General features: G+C 42.6%; 1 protein-coding gene across 1 annotated transcript; it reads right to left on the reverse strand.

Moving 5' to 3' along the window:
• Positions 1-380: 380 nt before the first annotated feature.
• LOC144324880 (uncharacterized) lies at positions 381-18,813 on the reverse strand. The gene is made up of 7 exons (XM_077917214.1): positions 18,730-18,813; positions 18,468-18,533; positions 16,917-17,207; positions 5,553-5,618; positions 3,492-3,782; positions 2,622-2,639; positions 381-849 (listed from the first exon to the last, which is right to left on the reverse strand). Exons 1-7 carry the CDS (start codon positions 18,749-18,751, stop codon positions 713-715), a joined length of 891 nt encoding a protein of 296 aa, XP_077773340.1. The 5' UTR covers positions 18,752-18,813; the 3' UTR covers positions 381-712.
• Between the last annotated feature and the right edge of the window lie 1,643 nt (positions 18,814-20,456).

The following is a 20,456-nucleotide window of genomic DNA, read 5'->3' on the forward strand; positions in this document are numbered from 1 at the left end:
CCATGTTGTGCTGTTCCTTTAAGTCTTTAGTTTTGAAGATTGAAAGGCATGTCATGAAGTGGCATGCAAAACATAGGGTGGACAACCCCCCCCCCCTTCTTTGTGGTTCCCATGTTTGGGAAATGTATGAAGGGATTTTGACTGATTTATGTCATGTGATGGACAGGTGGGTTGCCCTGTCCATCTATCAAAGTTGGCTAATGGGGTTGGACTCCAAAGGTTCCCCATCATGGTCTACCTGCTGAGGGTCTCCATATAATTGTTTTACTATCTGTATATCTATTTTTCTACTCATTTACATAGAATCTGGTCTTTGTAAACATAGCACACACCAGGTGGCTAACATACTATAAAAATACAGCACAATACAAAGCAACACATTAGCTCAACAATTTATTTGGCAGAAATACAAATAATATTTTAAAACATAGGTATGTTAAAATAAGCAGCACATGATTTAAATCTCAGAAGACAAAATGCTATCTATTGAAGATGTCCATTAATACTATGCAGACACCTTTGCTATATTGCTATAAAAACTTCTGGGAAGCCTAGCAGATGTCATGAACCCAAGCCATTTATTGGAACCCTAAAGCTCAAAACCAGCTTAGTAAAATACTGGAAAATTTATTGTAAGTTTATAGATGGATGAGGTGTGGAGGATAGCAAAAGAATAGTCTGGAGGCATTTTTCTTTCTTCCAATGGGATTTCCTAGTTTCTAGGTCCAGCCAAGGAACAATTACACTTCTCCATGAAATAGGTGATGATTGGAGCTGAGACCAGGAGAAGAAGCACCAATGAGGAGCGGAGAATCCAAATATAGGTAGGTATTGTCTGACCTGGATCGACTAGAAAAAGATCAGAAAGTTTGGGTTTCTATTCAGATATGACCAGAGACAGCTGACAAATCAGCAGATAGACATTAACAAGTTCTCTATGGTTTGATACTTGTGGGACGAATGTACAAGTTTATCATAACACCTTTCCTACTCTGATTATATACTCCTATTGATTCTCTCAAATAGTATCAATCAATCAGTTTTTATTGTATATCGCCAAAGGCCTTTACAATGGACGACAGAGAAGAAAAAGAAATTCCTGTAGCAGTTTGCAACATATAATAAAATAGTAAAAGAAGAACAATCCTCTCAGTTTTCAACTCTAGTTCTTTCCTGTATAGTTCTTTCCATCCTATCCACCCTTCGAGGGTGTTTTAGAGAAGGGGAGAACAAGAGAGGAAAATGTTGAAGAATTTGGTGTTTGCTCGAAATGTCTACAGCAAGTTGAAGAGGCAGACCATCATTTACATAATCTCCAGTCATAATAGAACTATTGAATACCTTCTATATAATATATGTATTATTTGAGGTTTAAAACTCTCATTATTGATGAAAGTTAATTTTACAGTGGGTGTGAATGATCTATTTGTGGCTGGTTTCTTTTAATCATTTTTTGCCCAGGCAAGTGCACTATGTTACCCATGTGAGCAGCAAAATAACCAGATTGCTCAACGGTGATGGGATAAAATTAGGCCAAATCTTTGTTGACAGCAGCAAGCAGGGCAAGGGTTGGCATGGCATTGGGTCCCAGGATCAGATCATCATTCCATAAGCCCCATGTTGAAGGAATGTATCTGCTGGGTTTGGATCACTCCAGACCTGTACAACAGGAGTCAGACAGAGTTAAACTTTGCCATGGTGCAAGCCAAGCTAGCAAGGTCTCACTGGGGCATCAGGCTGCAGTTTTCAACCAGGCAGATACCAAACTTACGCTTGAGTTTGCCATGGTCAATCCTTCCCTCAAGCCCCTTATGGTCCCCCCTTTACTATGTTGATCCTGACCAATGCCATTTCCACCCTCATACAAACAATGTTCTTCCGCCTAACAAAGGAAAGTCATAATTTCACTGAGGTAAAGGCGGAAAAACCCCCAACCCCAAACAAATGCCAATCAGGCTGAGAGGAAAAAATTCCTTTCCGGTCCTCTCAACCAACAACCCAAAATAGCTCAGTGAAGACTCTCACCCGAGGATAGGCAGGCAGGAAGCTCTCAAAGCAAAATGGCTGTGAGCTCTAGGGAAAACAGACTTATATAGGCTTTTGCCTCCCGTCCTCAGCAAGGGTTTCATGGGACAGCCCATCACACAGAGAAAAGATACTGACCGAAACCTTGCCCAGTAATTTGCTGCAATCTATGGGCCACATTACCGCTGAGCAAAGGCGTCTCATGCTTATTGGGCATGGAATGGGGCATAAAGTGATATGGTGAAAAGCTTGAACAAATAGCAAGAAAAGCAGTAAGGAGTGATGCATTTCCCTGACTCTCTGTATAGCCAACTGGCTCTTGATTGATGGCAATCATTTGTATTTGTCAAAAAAGGAGAGAAATTCAGACACTGACATCAAGAGTGCTATCAAACTTTCCACAGTGGCAAAAAGATTCTATAAATGTGGCATTAGGGTATTAATGATCTCTGATGGGAAATGAGGAAAAAATGTTTTCTTTTTGTGATTGTGTTTGAGTATGAATTGCATTGTTTCTTCTTGTGTCAAGATTTAAAATGGCACACTAAAACAGTAAGATAAATCAATATTTGTACTCACTAATGCTGCTTACTTACCATTGGAATCATAAGAACCTGGGTGGGGAAAAACATGGACAATATCAGAAAAGCATGGCTCATCATCCAATCAAGAACAACAAGGCTCTCATAATTGTGCTCTATCAAGGCAGTGGTGCCTAACTGAACTGTGCATCAGAACACAACTCCTGATTAGATCACACACTTCTCTGGATTTTGTAATGTGGTTTTGCCACAAAAGGCGCCTACAGAAATATGTATTTTAATATAACCTGTGTATTTTATTTGGGAATGCATTGAAAAGCAATGCTAAAATGCATATTTTGAGGAATGCATACAAAATATGTACATTAATGTATATATATATGTGTGTGTGTGTGTGCATTATTACAATCAGCTTAATTTGAACTAAAAATCAATGGTTATGACAAAGAACCATTCATTTCATTGGCCCTACTCAAAGTATAAATGATCTGGATGGAAGAACACATGTAACCTTTAGAAAAACATGATGTGCCATAAGAAATGAAACAGGATGGACTTAGGTTGACCTAAGCCCCATTCCTAGAGGCTAGACACATAAATAATGAATTTTTTTGATAAGCTGCCTAAAAGCAATACCTATTTTTAATACGCTATTAAACAGTGTTCCTGGAGAAGTGTTGTCATCTCCATGCTATTGGCCAGATCCTCCAACATCTGTTGCATTAGGTGCAAAACAGGACCTATTTTCATTTAAATAAATATATGCATGTGCTCCAGGGAAGTCTGAAAATGCTCTGTGGCTGTGATTAACTCTTGTCATAAGGGAATAGAAACCAAATGGGTGGGGAATTAAATGGACAGTGCTGAAATATGGCATGACTGGCTCATTGGAACTCTAAATGGGACTATCCCATGCAATCTTACGTGGCTGGACAATCAGATTCTGAGCAACACTGAGGGCAGATATCTTCACTTGGTTCTTTGCATCCTTCTGCTGGTAACCACAGGAATATTGGCCAGCATTCTTCGGCGATGCATAGACTATGTATTGAACATATTGAGATGCTGCTTTCTTGGATGAAACAGGAGCCCCATCTTTACAGAAAAAAAATCCAGTCAGAAAAACCTCTGCTGGAGCCGCACATAGTGCTGTGATAGTTTCCCCTTCAGGAACCAAAGTTTTGTTCAAGAATAAATCAGGAGCAGGAAGTTCACCTAGAGAATGAACAAACGAAGGGAAGAAATAAAGAAAGAACATAAATGAATTCAGAGAATTAGTGAAAATGCAGTTGCAATGAAGGGTGAACATTTCAGCAATCATGTGGAATTAGATTGCTTTATCGCCATTATTTTTGTCTTAAAAAGCAGAAACATCACCTTGCCAACAAAGGTCCGTATAGTAAAAGCTATGGTTTTCCCAGTAGTGATGTATGGAAGTGAGAGCTGGACCATAAAGAAGGCTGATCGCTGAAGAATTGATGCTTTTGAATTATGGTGCTGGAGGAGACTCTTGAGAGTCCCATGGACTGCAAGAAGATCAAACCTATTCATTCTGAAGGAAATCAGCCCTGAGTGCTCACTGGAAGGACAAGATCCTGAAGCTGAGGCTCCAATACTTTGGCCACCTCATGAGAAGAGAAGACTCCCTGGAAAAGACCCTGATGTTGGGAAAGATTGAGGGCCCAAGGAGAAGGGGACGACAGAGGACGAGATGGTTGGACAGTGTTCTCGAAGCTACCAGCATGAGTTTGACCAAACTGCAGGAGTCAGTGGAAGACAGGAGTGCCTGGCGTGCTCTGGTCCATGGGGTCATGAAGAGTTGGACACGACTAAACGACTAAACAACAACATAGCGTTTTAGCACAGCTTTTTCATAATTATTTGTTGTATACTGCTTTTATTTTTTTCTTTTTGGAGTAAGTGGCATGCAAGTGTTCTACTCTGTTTTATTTATTTAAAGCATTTTAATACCACCTTAATTTTTATTTAGAAATTTGGGATTGTAAACTCTCAATCTTCTAAAAGGTATAGAAGATTAATAGTTAGGTAAGCACATAGCTGTCAACTTTCAGATTTGAAAATAAGGAATCAGCAGCCTCGAAAATAAGGGATCAGCAGCCTCACCTGTCCTGGGGATAGTCTACGGGATATCTAACAATCTGGGATAGCAGCAGGAAGCAGCAGGAGATGGCACTGGAATAAGGGAATTTCCCGCAAAAAAAAGGGAAGGTTGACAGCTATGGGTAAGCAAAAAGATCTAATGAGGCAATCCTATGTCACATTTCCAAAAGGCTGAGTATTTTAAAGGTAAAGGTAGAGGGACCCCTGACCATTAGGTCCAGTCGTGGCTGACTCCGCGGTTGCGGTGCTCATCTCGCTTTATTGGCCGAGGGAGCCGGCGTACAGCTTCTGGGTCATGTGGCCAGCATGACTAAGCCACTTCTGGCGAACCAGAGCAGCAGACGGAAACACTGATGAGTATTTTAGGATACAGCAACTCTCTAGCTCCAGCCCACATGAGCTGCTTAAATGAGGATGGGAGGACCTTCAGAGAGTGGTTTTGCTCTCTAAAGCCCCTCCTGGCCTCATTTACAAGCAGTCAGTGCAGGATGTAAAAGAAGGTCACAGTAGCTTTAGTAAGTGGTCAGAATGTGAGGGAAGGAGGGTTCAGCCAAGCTTAAAGAGGAGGTTTGGGCAAGATATGAGGGGATAGGAAAGGAGGTGAGTGAGGTGTAAATGGAGGAGAGGTTAGCCAGGTGGAGGGGATGGAGGGCTGAAGGGATTGGTGAGCTGAGAAAGTGTGGGTGGCAGCCTCTACATCTCATATTTTCGATAAGCTTGATGATGAAATGAAACAGCCCTGACCTTCTTTGATAATGAACATTTAGCATTAGACATGTGGTTCGAGTAGCGGAAGAAACACACACCATTCTCTGCAATCCGGCACACACTAGCGCACACAGTCTTGCACAGTCTCAAACTCACCTGTAGAAGTGCAAAGCTCTGAATCTTTGTCATCACCCAAACACCAGTGATTTGCAAGCAGAACACCTGCAATAACATCCATGCAATATGTTTATAATATATTTTAACAAGTAAACACAAGGACAGAGCAGTATTTTAATAATTCTCCGGACCTGCTATTTTGACTGCAGCCTCTTTGGAGTGGCTTTAGTGTATTCTAGCAAACCCTGGTAGTTTCCAATTATGAAAATAATGCACATATAAATGAGAGCCAATGTAATGGCATATAATTGCCAAGTTTCCTCTATGTCTGAGCACCTCCTATTCTACTGCAGGTTTTTTTCTGAGTGCAAAAGGGTGCATGGGGTTGAAAGAGATTAAACAAGCATGTCAGAATGCAGAGCTGAGGAGAAACCAATAAAATTGCCCTTTCCCATGTGTTTCACACTGTTCCTTCTACCAACACTTCTTTAATTTCTACATTTACATTATGTTGAATAACCCAGTCATTCTTCAACTGAAATCCTTTATTCTCTTGCAAATAGTACTAGAAGATGAAGAAGAAGAAGAAGAAAAAGAAGTTAGATGTTTTCATGAAATGTCCTCCACAAGTTAAAGAGGAAGGCCTAATTTTGGTTTATTTTTAAAAATGTCTGTTGAAAACAGCTTGGGTTTTCTGCAGTCCTCAGGATGCAACAGCTCTCTCCCTCAGTTGGGCTCACCATGCAGCTCAGACAAAGATATGCTCATCATAGCTCAGCTAGTTAAACTGAGGGCACTATAAGTCCTCCAAAAGGCTGTTGCAGGGATGTGGCAAGGAGCAGGTGACTTAGACTGGAACCTGAGCTCATTCAAATCAGTCTCAAGTCCTGGCAACCTCACATAGAACAATATTTTTAGACTTGTTTTTCCCCTGCCTCACTTAGAGCAGCAGCCCTTCTGTTGAAAATGGGTTGGATCTGGCTTCAACCCAGCTTAACTTGTCACAGTATGCTTTATGCCATCTTCTTCTGCGTAGTACTTATGATCTATAATGGAAACTTCACAAAACCTATCGTCATACAGCTTGCCACATTCCCAAAACTAAAAACCCAGACAAAGTTGTTGAGGCACACGCTCTGGAATTTCCAGGACGTATGGCAACCCTAAGTATGAGTACATCCTGCTGTCTCTATTAGAGTTGCCTCTCCCCATTTTTATTTTTAGAGTCAAGCAAAAAATTCCTACAAGGTATTTTTCTGAGAACATTTCAAAAAATATTTTTTCTATGAGTTTTCCTTTTCTCACTGTTATAGTAAAAGGCCATCTTGAAGCATTTGCTTCTAGTATTTTCAACAATTTTCTATGCTGTTTCTGTTCCCACCCCCCAGATAGCCTTAGTCAGACATTTCAGGTAATGTGAGAGGATGCAGAATGGGAGCCTTCCTGCCAACTCATTTCCCAATGCCGTTAATACACAGAAACAGAGAAAAGGAGATGGAAAATGAAAAGCTGTGCTACTTCTGGAATGTTGGGGAATTTCTCCTCCACTTTAAGTAATTACATGGAATTTTCTCACTAGTTTCTCTGTCCACTAGTAGTATGGAGAAGTATAAGAGGCCATTTGTACATAACTCTCATTACTTATGGGCCTTTTCTAGAATCCTGCTATTTGTCTATTAACTATTTTTAAAAAAGAAATTTTCTTAGAGTTTATAAAGAGAATAACAAAGATTATTGTCCAATACAGTGGTACCTCAGGTTACATACGCTTCAGGTTACAGACTCCACTAACCCAGAAATAGTGTTCCAGGTTGAAAACTTTGCTTCAGGATGAGAACAGAAATCGTGCTCTGGCGCCGTGACAGCAGCAGGAGGTCCCATTATCTAAAGTGGTGCTTCAGGTTAAGAACAGTTTCAGGTTAAGAACGGACCTCCGGAATGAATTAAGTACTTAACCTGAGGTACCACTGTATCTATTTCTAAAATACAAACAAAAACATTAATCCAGAGGGGAAAAATAAAGGAACAACGAGAAAGAGATAAAGAAAAGGAAATGATAAATGAATTAAAAGAGAGAAAGAGAGAAAAGTTGGGAAGCTAAAGAACTTCTGATTCTTCATCTGACCGCTACGTATAAACATCACTCACTACATCCACTCCAGTGTAACACCTAATAATTCCACCTTCTATAAACCATTTTCTTCAATCCTCAAATCCAAATGTCGTTATTTCATTTTCTTTTCCTCACAAAAAGTCTGTGGGAGGTTTCCAATCTTTAGTAAATGTTAATAATGACTTTTCTTTGATAAAACATGTCAATTTTGTCATCTCAGCTAAGTCCATTAATTTTGACAACCACACACACACTCCTAGGAAAACTCTGATGGGAATTATGGGGTTTCCCATCCCAGTTTCCCTAACTTACAGAGAACCCAGAAGATATTCATCAGGGCAGAGCAGGAGTTGGCTTGCCAATCTGATGTTTGTCCGTTCTTCCCCACTTCTGACGCACAGCTCCTTCTACTTCTCTCACAGACAAGACGGAAATCATCAAGACTTTTGCAGCATGCATGCTTCTATCCCCTCCCCTGGGGAACAGCCCCACATGTGGCTGCAGCTACGACTCAAGGATGTATAATTTTACACCTTTCCTTCTGGTGAACTATTCAACATATCTGTGACCCTCAGGCACATTCACTTAAATATATTATTTGATGGTCAGAAAGGCAGCTTTTCATCCATTATCCTATTAACTCCCCACCAGAAACCCCTCTGAGAATGAGTAGATTATGTCACATGATAGAGAGAAGATTTAGACATTAAATGCTGTGAAAAATTCATTCTAGGGAAAGAAATAGACAATCTCTCCCCCCTCCGCCCAGGACAGTGTTCCCTTAGGATAAAGTGGATGGGGCTGCACACCAGCAGCCCATGCCCAAAATGGAGCTAACGCATGTACACACCCATGCGCACAAACCAACCCCTATAATAGGCATGTCCAAAGTCCAGCCCGAGGGCCACTTGTGGTCCCCGGACTGATTTCAAACACACACCCCCCCCCCGCAATTTTGAAAAAGGAATCTTTTGCGGCCCCTGAGCACCTGTCCACTAAAGCCATTTCCTTTTTGAGGGCTCGTCACGTGTTCTCCCCTCTGCGCGGGGGGGGGGGGGGCATTGCTAGCCCCTGTTTAATTAGGGAGTCCCCGGTTGCATCACTCCTCGGGTCAACCAATCTGGTTGGCTGAGGCGGGCATGGCTAAATAAATAAATACTACAGTACACTTTTGGGACATTGATGCTGCAGCAATGGCGGTGGCAGAGGGGCGGCTGCTGCCTTGACCCAGTGCTGGATTTATGTATAGACTAAGTAGGCTGAAGCCTAGGGCCTCTAAATCTAGAGGGGCTCGTCAGCCCACCCGCTCCACAGCAGGCAGTCTCCCTTCTCCCAAAATTGCAAACCCAAGACTTCATGCGAGGGCAGGGCAACTCAGGCCCAGCAACTATGAGACGCAGGGCTAGTCAGTGGGGCCCAATTTGAAGCAGTGAGGCACAACTTGAATTTTTTTTGGTAGGGCCCTAGTTCACAGCCAAAGTCTGCAAAATCTTATAGATATAAATGAAATCCATCTAGATTGCCCTGATGCAGGGCCCCCCTTAGGAGCGGCACATGGGGCCCAATTTGGCCAACTTGCCCCAATTGCCTTAAGGTCAGCACTGATGAGACTGTGCAGGGGTTGGACTGACAAGTCCTGCACCTTCTAGGTCCCTGGTGTCACTATTCAGAGTACAGACTCAAGGACTTGTAATGGAAATAAAGGGGGGCACTTATTGGAAATCAGTTTTGTCACCTCCCCCCCCCCCCACAAATCCCGGGACGATGAGCCCAGCCACCTTTTATTTACAGGCGCATAAGCACTACACTACAGCATGGCCATAAAGCTGTATGTTCAACCGCTGAAACACACACCCAATATGTAGCAATGGAGATTTATGTTACTGTTTTATGAATGAACACTGTGTTTTATTAACGGACTCTGTATTTACCCAAGAGCCACCAATAGGGAGCTCTAGAATCTGACAGCTAACCAACTGGGTACTACCAAACAGTGACCCCTATTGCTGAAAGCAGGTAACCAGCAGGAAACGCTTCAGCTCAGCCTTTGCACTGTTGACTGAACACCCCCTGCTGTGCAGACAATGGAGAAATCTCATAAATTGTATCTCTTCTTTCATACTGGCCAACTCTATTACGCTGGTGTAAACCCTGGTGCACCAGGAACCCAGAATAACAGCAAATAAAATCTGCTCATACGTCAGCAAATGATAAGACTTGTCAACCTGTTATTCCAAAGTCTTCCTAAATTATAAAGCTCCAAAATACAGGCCAAAAGAGAGCAGGTCTGGGAATAGCGAGGCATACAATGGGCACCACCAGTGAAAAGGCCCTGCTCCGAGTAGCTCCTGCCCTGTCATTTGATAGGGTGCCCACTTGCCCTCCTTCTTGACATGGAATGCTCTCTGTTGGAGTCTCCTGGTCCAATATAAAGACCATTAGAAGGGAGAGCAGGGACCTTCTAAGGGACCTTCAAGTTCCCAACAGCTGTTAATCAAGTAAGCAAGCACACAGGTCACCTTTGTCACAGGTGTGCCACGCCTATGTCCTGGCCAGGCCTGCACCCAATCTTGTTTCTGTACACTCTTGTTTGTTCTCAGTAACCAAAATCATATTATCAACATATACAAGGAGAAAAGTTGTTTTCCGTCATTTGCAAAGAATCGTACAAACCCTAGTTGGCTAATTGATTTGGCAACTTCCATGCACATGACGTCTGATGCCAATTCCCCCCCCCCCCAAGAGTTAAATGAGATTCAGGTGAGGGTCATATGCCTTGTCGGTCCCAGCAGGTATCTAACAGGAAGACCCGGCCTGCCCAGGCCGATGACCTGCCCTCAACCACCACATTTCCCCTTCCTCAGAGGCTTCTGTCTCCTTTCTCCATGAGCCTGGGCAGCCCCTGAGTTGTTGGTTCTTCGGTGGTGGTGGTGAAGGGGTGCGCGGTGGGTCAGGCATGGAAGGCGGAGGAGGGCCGAGAGCGGCAGCGGTGAGGCTTGGGCAGCACAGTGCCTCCCTTTCCATTGGAGCAGCCCCAATCCCATTCCTACTTGCTTGCAAGCAGAAGGGGGCGGGGATCCCTCAGCTGCAGTCCAGAAGATCTCAGTTTCACACTTCGCATTAGTTCAGGCATGTTTTTGTTGTTTTTTTCAATTGAGATGAATACACTGTAAAATCTCAGTTAATATCAGTTGGTCTAAATCAGGTATAAATATGTTTGGACACAAGTATACCTGGTGTTATGTTCCTGTTAATATGTTGTGAACTTAAAAGTTGACAGACAACCTTTATTACTGTGTAATGTACTTTACTATGTTCCTTACATATATTTCAGCTTTCGGGATTTATTTTTCATCTGGCCTTCAGATATGAAAGGCAGAGTGATTTAATTTTAATGATTCTAAGAATGTCAGGCAAAATGGTCGGGCCTCGCGCATGTTCACTTCATCAAATCAGGCCTCAGCTCTGTTGTTGTTGTTGCTGCTGCATGTTGTAGTCTCCATGACAAAGGCTGCTGTAGAGTCTCAGAAGTTGAAGGAGCCCAGGTAAGGAGATGCTAGTACTAATGGGGAGATTCTTTCTTTGAAGTTTGACCACAGTCACTGTTCTCTTCTGTCTCTTCAACACCTAAGTGTAAATGTAAGTTAAACCCAACAATTTCGGGGGGGGGGGAGCTGAACAACTTTGGCCGGCCCTCACACATGATCACTTCATCAAATCTGGCCCACTTTGAAAAAAGTTTGGACACCACTGGCCTATAAAGAAGGGAGGGTGCCTGGGTTGCATGGTGAGACCTTGTGGGCCAGCTTAATGCCACAGGACCTTGACCCATGCTCTAGCAATTTCTGATATTAAAGTGGAAAGAGCAACAGTTTTGTAAGGCAAGTGACTTGGTCCTTCCTGCTGTCTGGCTACCAGTTTCATCTTATTACATTCTATCTCTGGTGTGAAGGATTCAGCCATTCTATTAGTATCCCCATGGAAAGGGGCTCCAGCTTCCTTGGAGATGTGGAACTGGTAATTTCTGTGAGCCTTTAGACTGTCCTAGGAAGATTATTTCTGTGCCCCGAAGAACTGTGACAATTTCTGAATTAATCTGAGAGAAACTCATCAAAACTAACTTATATTGAATTATTATTCCAGTGCTGTGTTTCATTTCTTTTTCAAACTTGTCTGTTCATTGCAGTTGCTCTTCTTTATGGAAATTCAGTATAAGGAAAAGAAAAGAACTTTTTGTGGGGGTACTTGGGTCTTTATATGACAGGGTCCCCAGGTAACTTGAATAGCTAGTGGGTGGATTCTTCCTTTTGGTCAAAGCACTATGGCAAGATCTGCTGAGATCGGGAGTTTGGGATGCAATGGCTCTTTGGTTAAGCCAGCTGATTCCTGACTCATCTGGGTTCAGCCAGCATTAAGTCCCCAACCCTGGCTCAGTCAAAGGTGTAACTTGCTCAACCCAGTTCAACCAGGGCTCTGCCTGCTGAACCAAAGCTAGCTGAGACAAGGCTGATGTAATTTCCCCAAAGAAATCCCTGTGGCATGACATGGGCAAGACCAAGAAGGGAGAGTTTACGCTGGATTCTAAACCCATTCATCTAGATCATGTGACCTGGCAATCTGGCATAAACACACCTTTCAAGAGTTGTTTTCCATTTGGCAGGCTTAAGTAGAGCAGCAGCTCTGCTTCTAAAATGAGGCTTGGATCTGGTTAAACTTCATTCCGGTTTAACTTTGGTTGGCTTTACTGTAGCTTTTTGTGCAAAGGGTTGCTTCCTAATAAGCAATGGCATACTTTGAAAAACAGAACTGCAAAAATTAAACATAACCATTAAGCCAAACTTTTAAAAAAGCATTCATAAAGACCTCAAAGGAAGGAAGTGTATTCATTAAAATAGATGTTAAGCTGAACCAGCGTGGTAAAGTCTATAGTAAATCTAAGTGCTATTTTGGGGCTTCATTACCTATTCCATTCTCTCCTTTTAATGCCCTTTTAATATTTTAGCTTATTACTCAAGTTCACCTTTCACAGTTGTAACAACACCATTGCTTATGAGAGTCCATGTCACCAAACATCACTAGAACAACAGAATATTCTGAAAGTGATCAAAACATTTAATAAACATTATCGTATCAAAGTCCCACCTCCCTGTCACTGATATGCAAACTAGAGGGCCCATCACCCTGTTTAGCAAGCATCTGAAGTGGCCCTGTCCATGTGCAAACATACCGCATAGAGTGAGCGTGGGAAAGCTGTGGCCCTTGAGATGCTGGTGGACTCCATCTCCCATCTGCCTCAGCCAGCATGGCTTATGGTAAAGGAAAATGGGAGTTGTAGTCCAGCAGCAACTGGATGACCACAGCTTGATACAGAATCTGGGGTCAATCCACAATCCTGGGACACTTCCCAGCCTGCACATTTTCCCTGGGAAATAAGCAGTACTCATGCAATGTACATGACAGGAGGAAGGATTTCAAGTCTCCCAAGTGAAAGGGAAGGCTGGGGAGATGATCTGTAAGGTGTTCCTTTGGGGAGGAGAACCTACGAAATTGCTCTCCATTTGGACTGACTACTTCAGCAGGACAGAGATGAGGGGGTGCAAAGCAAGGTATCACAGAGAAAGTACTATGGACAGGGTTCCTTGCAGGATTCATCTTGGGGACTCTATTAAAGCAGAGCCGTTGTTTCAGCAGTCATGAGCATTACATGGGAACTCCCCTGTAGCTAGTTTGGCCTTCTATGAGAGGGACCAATTCCCTTTAAGGGACTTTAATGAACATTGACTCTGACAGTGAAGGGCGCTGGTCCTCTGAGCAGCACAACCTCAAATGGCTGGATAGATACCAGCACAATACCAACTACTACTGAAAATGCTTCTGATTTGGTAGTTACACCTCGGACATCTTGTTTGGACAATTTGCTCTCCCTCCTGCCTGTAATCCGTGGTCACAAAATTGCATGCAGCATAAAACTGCTTTCAGTGTTTCACCAGTTTTAAAATCTTCACCTGCTCATTCCTGCATTTGTGTCTTGGGAGGAATGAGTGTGGGATGTAAAACTGCAGTCAAGTACAACATTCCTACAGTAGACATGTGACTTGAAGAGGGTGTGGTCTGTTGTACTAGCATGGAGGAGCACATGGCCTCCATGTTCTGATCAGTGTGTATTAAATAATATATCCTCCCCTGCCTCCCTAATCATTCCCCCACAATGAGGTGTGTAATAGGAATTCGTTTGTGGATGAAAAATATTTAGGAGCCAGGAGGGAAGTTGCTAGTTGGATTGCTTTTAAACTGGTGTTGGGAAACTCCAGTCCATAGGCACACCAAGGCCCATCATGTCTGCTCCTTTGGCTGACCAAATTATGGGAGCCTTCTCCACCCATCCTTCTCAGTAGTGGCGCCCGTCCTATGGAACGCCCTCCCATCAGATGTCAAAGCGATAAACAACTACCTGACATTCAGAAGACATCTGAAGGCAGCCCTGTTCAGGGAAGTTTTTAATATGTGACATTTTAGTGTATTTTTTATCTTTGTTGGAAGCCGCCCAGAGTGGCTGGGGAAACCCAGCCAGATGGGCGGGGTAAAAATAATAAATTATTATTATTATTATTATTATTATTATTATTATTATTACACCCGACATCCTCAGCTTGTTTCTGATTTTAACCTTTTAATATGGTTTTTCTTATATGGTTTTATGTACCATAGTTTTATACCATTGATATTTTCGTATGAATATCAGCATATGAATATTTTTCTAAATAAATAAAGCCAGGCCTTCAATGGAACAATTGGGAGCTTCACATGGGCCCCCAGTTGTCCCTTTGCTGGAGCAAAGCATGCCTTGCTCAAGGAGAGGGGAGAAGTTTCTCCTTCCCAGTGTAGCTCTTTGAAGCCATGTTGTGCTGTTCCTTTGAGTCCTTAGTTTTGGAGGTTGAAAGGTATGTCATGAAGTGGCTTGCAAAACATAGGGCTACCACCACCACCCCTTGCTTTGTAATTCCCATGTTTGGAAAACGTATGAAGGAATTTTAACAGAATTATGTCATGTGATGGACAGGTGGGTTGCCCGGTCCATCTATCAAAGTTGGCTAATGGGATTGGACCCCAAAAGGTTCCCCACCATGGTCTTCCAGCTGAGGGTCCCCATATAATTGTATTTCTAGCTGTATATCTATTTCTCTACTCATTTACATAGACCGTAGTCTTTGTAAACATAGCACACACCGGGTGGCTAACATATTATAGAAATACGGCACAATACAGAGCAACACAATAGCTCAACAATTTATTTGGCAGAAATACAAATAACATTTTAAAACATAGGCATGTTAAAATAAGCAGCACATGATTTAAATCTCAGTAGACAAAATGCTATCCATTGAAGATGTCCATTAATACTATGCAAACACCTTTGCTGTATTGCTATAAAAACTTCTGGGAAGCCTAGCAGATGTCATGAACCCAAGCCATTTATTGGAACCTTAAAGGTCAAAACTAGTTCTTGACCTGGGCTTAGTAGAATACTGGAAACATTATTGTAAGTGAATAGATGGATGAAAGAAGGAGGTTAGACAAAGAACAGTCTGGAGGCATTTTTCTTTCTTCCAATGGGATTTCCTAGTTTCTAGGTCCGAACAAGGAGCAATTACACTTCTCCATGAAATAGGTGATGATTGGAGCTGAGACCAGGAGAAGAAGCACCAATGAGGAGCGGAGAATCCAAATATAGGGAGGTATTGTCTGACCTGGATCGACTAGCAAAAGATCAGAAAGGTTTGGGTGTCTATTCAGATATGACCAGAGACAGATAGATAAATCAGCAGATAGACATTAACAAGTTCCCTATGGTTTGATGCTTTTTGGAAGAATGTGCAAGTGTATTATAACAGTTTTCCACTCTGATTATAAATGTTAATGTGCATCATAACAATGGGTTTGATTTGAAGTAAAAATCAATGGTTATGACATAATCCATGGTTATGACGTACTCAAAGTATAATTTAGCTGGATGGAAAAACACATGTAATCTTTCATGCATTCTTCAGAAAAACATGAAGTGCCAAAAGAATTGAAACAAAATGGACTTGAGATGATTTAAGCCCTATTGCTAGAGGCTAGACACATAAATCATGAATATTTTAAACAGGTTGCAAAAACATCACTCTTTGATAAGCTGCCTAACAGCAATGACCGCTCCCCACATCAAATGGGGGGCGCCTTTCGCATGGTTGTGTGCAGCTCCCCGGATCCCAATGCAACTCCTGGTAGTTCAGGCTGGCTTCATCCTCCCCAGGCTGGATACCTGGAGGTTCTGTGCCAATCCCGCCTAGGGAGGTGTTGCCAGGGTGAATCTTACCTGCAAAGCGGCAGTTGGCTCCCACCCTGCCCTCCCTCAGTTAAGTCTTCTTTTGCAGGTTAACCTCTTCTCCACAGGTACACAGGCGCTGCTACATCAGGGTTACTGTTGAAGGGCCGGAAAGGAATTTTCCTGCATTGGCGAGTTTTGCCTTTCCCGTAGAAAAACGGCACAACTTTGGTGGTTTCAGGCCTTGGGTGGAATCCTTTAGACTATCTTCCTAAATGGGTGTGTGTGAAGCGGTGATCCACACCCCCTTTGTCGCGGTGATACCAGGGTTCCCTGTTAAAGGGGTCTTGAGGGAGGCATTGTCATTGTTCTCCCCTTCAACGGCAGTGAAATGGGGAGCAGGCTCTCTGCTTGAACATATGTTCCCCAGAGCCAGCCCAATCCCCACACATTCTGGATAACCTTGAAGTCTCCCAGATCCCTGGCTGGGGACTGAGAAGGATAAACGCCCAGTGCATGAGCCAAAGTCTCCCTACATCTGAAACTTAATAAAGTTGGGGCCAATTTTAATCCCATAGCACGTTGTCTTGAGTCATTATTCCACTCGGGGGTTGCATGGGATTGGGGGGACTCTGCCTGTCCACGCAATATCTATTTTAATAGGCCATTGACCAGTGTTCCTGGAGAAGTGCCACCATCTGTATGCTATTGGCCAGGTCCTCCAACATTTGTTGCATAGGTGTAAAACACCACCTATTTTTGTTTAGATAAATATATGAATGTGCTCCAGGGAAGTCTGAACATGCTCCATGACTATGATTAACTGTTGTGGTAGGGGAATAGAAACCAAATGGGTGGGGAATTAAATGGACTGTGTTGGAATATAGCATGACTGGGTAGTTGGAACTCTGAACAGGACTATCCCACCATGCAACATTCTCTTGCAGGTCCCTTCCTAGTCTGAGCGTTTCTACAACCTTACCTGACTGGACAATCAGATTCTGAGCAACACTGAGGGCAGATGTCTTCTCTTGGTTCTTTGCATCCTTCTGCTGGTAACCACAGGAATATTGGCCAGCGTTCTTCGATGATGCATAGACTATGTATCGAGCATATTGAGATCTTGCTTTCTTGAATGAAACAGGAGCCCCATCTTTACAGAGAAAGAATCTGGTCACCACAACCTCTAATGGAGCCGTACAGAGTAGTGCGATAATTTCCCCTTCAGAAACCAAAGTTGAATTCAAGAATAAATCAGGAGCAGGAAGTTCACCTAGAGAATGAACAAATGGAAGAAATAAAGAAAGAGCATAAATGAATACAGAGAGTAAGTGAAAATGTAGTTGCAATAGAGGGTGAACATTTGAGTAATTATGTGGAATTAGATTGCTTTATCACCATTATTTTTGTCTTACTGTATTGCTTTTTAGCACTGTCCCCCCCCCCCAGTAATTATTTGTTGTATATTGCCTTTAATTATTTCTTTTTGGGGAAAGTGGCATGCAAGTGTCCTACTCTGTTTTATTTATTTAAAGCATTTTAATGCCACCTCAATTTTTATTTAGAAATTTGAGGTTGTAAACTCTTAATTTAATTTTGAAAATGTAAATAATAATAATACCTTTATTGTCATTGTACAAACTGTGTACAATGAATTTAAACGAGCCTCCCCCCCCCCAACACTCAATCTCTTATCAAACAACACACCACCTCGCAAGTCAATTTCGCTATGTTATTTTCCGTTCAACAGCCTAACAGCCCACAAATAGAAGCTATTTTTTAGCCTGTTGGTATGGCTGATTATACTTCTATATCTCCTGCCCGAGGGTAGAAGATTAAAGAGGTGATAGCCAGGGTGTGTCATCCCTGAGAATTTTTCTTGCTCTCCTAAGGCAACGATCCCTTGCAATGATCGTATGAAATACATAGAAGATTAATAGGTGAGCAAAAATATCTTACGAGGCAATCTTATGTCAAGCTTCCAATAGGATGAGTATTTCAGGATGCAGCAACTCTTAATATTGGCCAGAATTCTTTGACAATGCATAGACTATGTATCAGCATTTTGGGATTTGCTTTCTGGGATGATATAAGAGCCCCATCTTTACAGAAAAAAAATTTGGTCAGCACAACCTCTTATGGACAAACATATAGTGCGAAGATAATTTTCACTTCAGGAACCAAAGTAGCATTCAATAAGAAAAGAGGAACAGGAGGTTCACCTAGAAAATTAAGAAAGAAAGAAAGAAAGAAAGAAAGAAAGAAAGAAAGAAAGAAAGAAAGGCATAAGTGAATGCAAAGAGCAAGCGATAACTTAATTGCAATGGAGGACGAATATTCGAGCAGTTCTGTGAAAGTGCGTAGATTGATTTATCGGCATTATTTTCTTTCCTAGCACTCCTTTTTGTGCTCTTTTATATCACATCTTAACATGTTTATTAGTTATACATTGATTTTAGGAATGTGGCAGTACACACACACATAGTCCTGAAGTCCTTTACATACTTACTGGTGTGCACAGGCTCAAACTCACCTGTTGAAGTGCAAAGCTCTGAATCTTGGTAATCACCCAAACACCAGTGATTTGCAAACATAGCACCTGCAATGACATTCATGCAATATATTAACACTATGTTTTAACAGGAAAAAACAAGGGCAAAGCAATGATTTAAGAATTCTCCTAACCTACTATTTTTACTTCAGCTTTTTTGGACTTGCTTAAGCGTTTTCTAGCAATCCCTGGTAGTTTCTAATAACCATATTCGTGAATTCGCTTCCCAGTTTCCCAAACTTACAGAGAATCCAGAAGAGATTCATCAGGGTGGAGGAGTTGGCTTGTCAATCTGACGTTGCCACTCTTCTGACTCTCAGGTCCTTCTACTTCTCTCACAGACGAGATGGAAATGATCAGGACTTTTGCAGCATGCATGTTTCTGTCCCCTCCCTCAGGGCTCACCCTCAGATGTGGCTGCAGCTACAAGTCAAGGATGTATAATTATTGCACCATTCCTTCTGATGAACTATTCAATGTATCTCTGACCCTCAGGCACTTTTATTTAAAGACAATATTTGATAGTCAGAAAGGCAGCTTTTCATCCGTTATCCCATTTAACCCTCATTCAGAAACCACTCTGAAAATTAGTAGCTTAGTTCACGTGAAAGAGAGAAGATTCAGAGATTAATTGTAGTGGAAAATTCCTTCTTAGGATATAAATAGGAAACATTTTTCAGGATAAAATGAGTGAGGCTGCACCCCAGCAGCTAATGCCCAAGATGGAGCTAAAGCATGTACACTCCCATGCACACAAACAACCCCCATGTAGCATGGCCACCCCCATGGCCTATCAAGACTGCATTGAGAGACCTCATGGGCTAGGTGTATGGCACAGGGCCTCGATCCCCATTCTAGCAGTTTCCACTGTGAAACTGGGTAGAGCAAGTCTGCTCACCCTTTTGGCATGGCAGCATTGCAGGACAGCAGAGGCTCCACTAAGGCCTCAATGCGGGAATCATGACATAAGTGCCCTGTCCAGATAGGTGGCAGGGGTGTAATCAATTCATTGGGTCTAAACATTGTATTTGGCTAATGTTATATTTCATCCTGGTGATTGTGGTTCATTGATTCAAGTTAATTTTTCTGTACATTGATATTTTTGCTTGATTGTCTAGGTCTACCTGGGTGTTAAACCACAGAGCATAGGATTTGCTGATCAGAAGGTCGGCGGTTCGAATCCCTGTGACGGGGTTCTGGTTCTCCAGAAGCGGCTTAGTCATGCTGGCCACATGACCCGGAAGCTGTACGCCGGCTCCCTTGGCCAATTCCCTTTACCTGGGTGTTCAGTAGGCATAGTTAATCCATTCTGAATTTGTTTCTTACCTCACCGTTTCAAAGTCCTTCTATAGAAGGCATTGGTAGAGTGTGGGAGCTTTCTTTGAGGACTAGGTATCTTATCTCTGCTCAGCAAATATGCCACGTGCTAATCAGCCTGAGCCTGTATCCCCACTGCGTACAAGGAAGGGCATATCCCGCAAGCCACTAACAGCAGCAGCAGCACATGGGCAGGCAGCAGGGACCAGCTGACAGGGGCCTACTGCAGGCAATGAGTATGCAGGTGGTGCCAACAATAGGAATAACAGCCGCAGTCGAGCCCAAGCAACTGCTAGTCTGGTTTGACCCCCGAATGTGAATGCAAGAAATCGATGAAACTCTACTCTCAGGAGATCTAATATGGGCTATAATTAAGGACTTGCAGATGCTGCACAACATGTACCCCACTATATGCCTTGTATGGTCAGATATGCTTGAGAGACAACAGTGGCACAAGTGGGAATCAACTGCGCTTGGAAAAAGGCTACCTGTGCAGTTAGGCGCCACATATTGCAATAGGGTGGCTGTGTGATTCAGCACTCCAACATTACATTCTTGGAAGAGACTCTGTTCAGGTCTGATGTCATGCACCTTTCCAGGAAATGATATTTGGTTGGCAGACATTGTAGGAGGTATCAGGTTTTGGATGCAGAT

The sequence above is a fragment of the Podarcis muralis genome, chromosome 13 (assembly GCF_964188315.1).
Source record: "Podarcis muralis chromosome 13, rPodMur119.hap1.1, whole genome shotgun sequence".
Taxonomy (NCBI): Eukaryota; Metazoa; Chordata; class Lepidosauria; order Squamata; family Lacertidae; genus Podarcis; species Podarcis muralis.

Excerpts from the sequence above, each read along its gene's own strand:
- LOC144324880 (XM_077917214.1), bottom strand. The coding sequence starts at position 18,751 with ATGAATCTCTTCTGGATTCTCT. Across the intron at positions 18,534-18,729 it reads GAATCTCTTCTGGATTCTCT|GTGCTATGTTTGCAAATCAC; the intron begins GTAAGTTTGGGA and ends ATGTCATTGCAG. Across the intron at positions 5,619-16,916 it reads GAATCTGATTGTCCAGTCAG|GTGTTCTGCTTGCAAATCAC; the intron begins GTAAGGTTGTAG and ends ATGTTATTGCAG.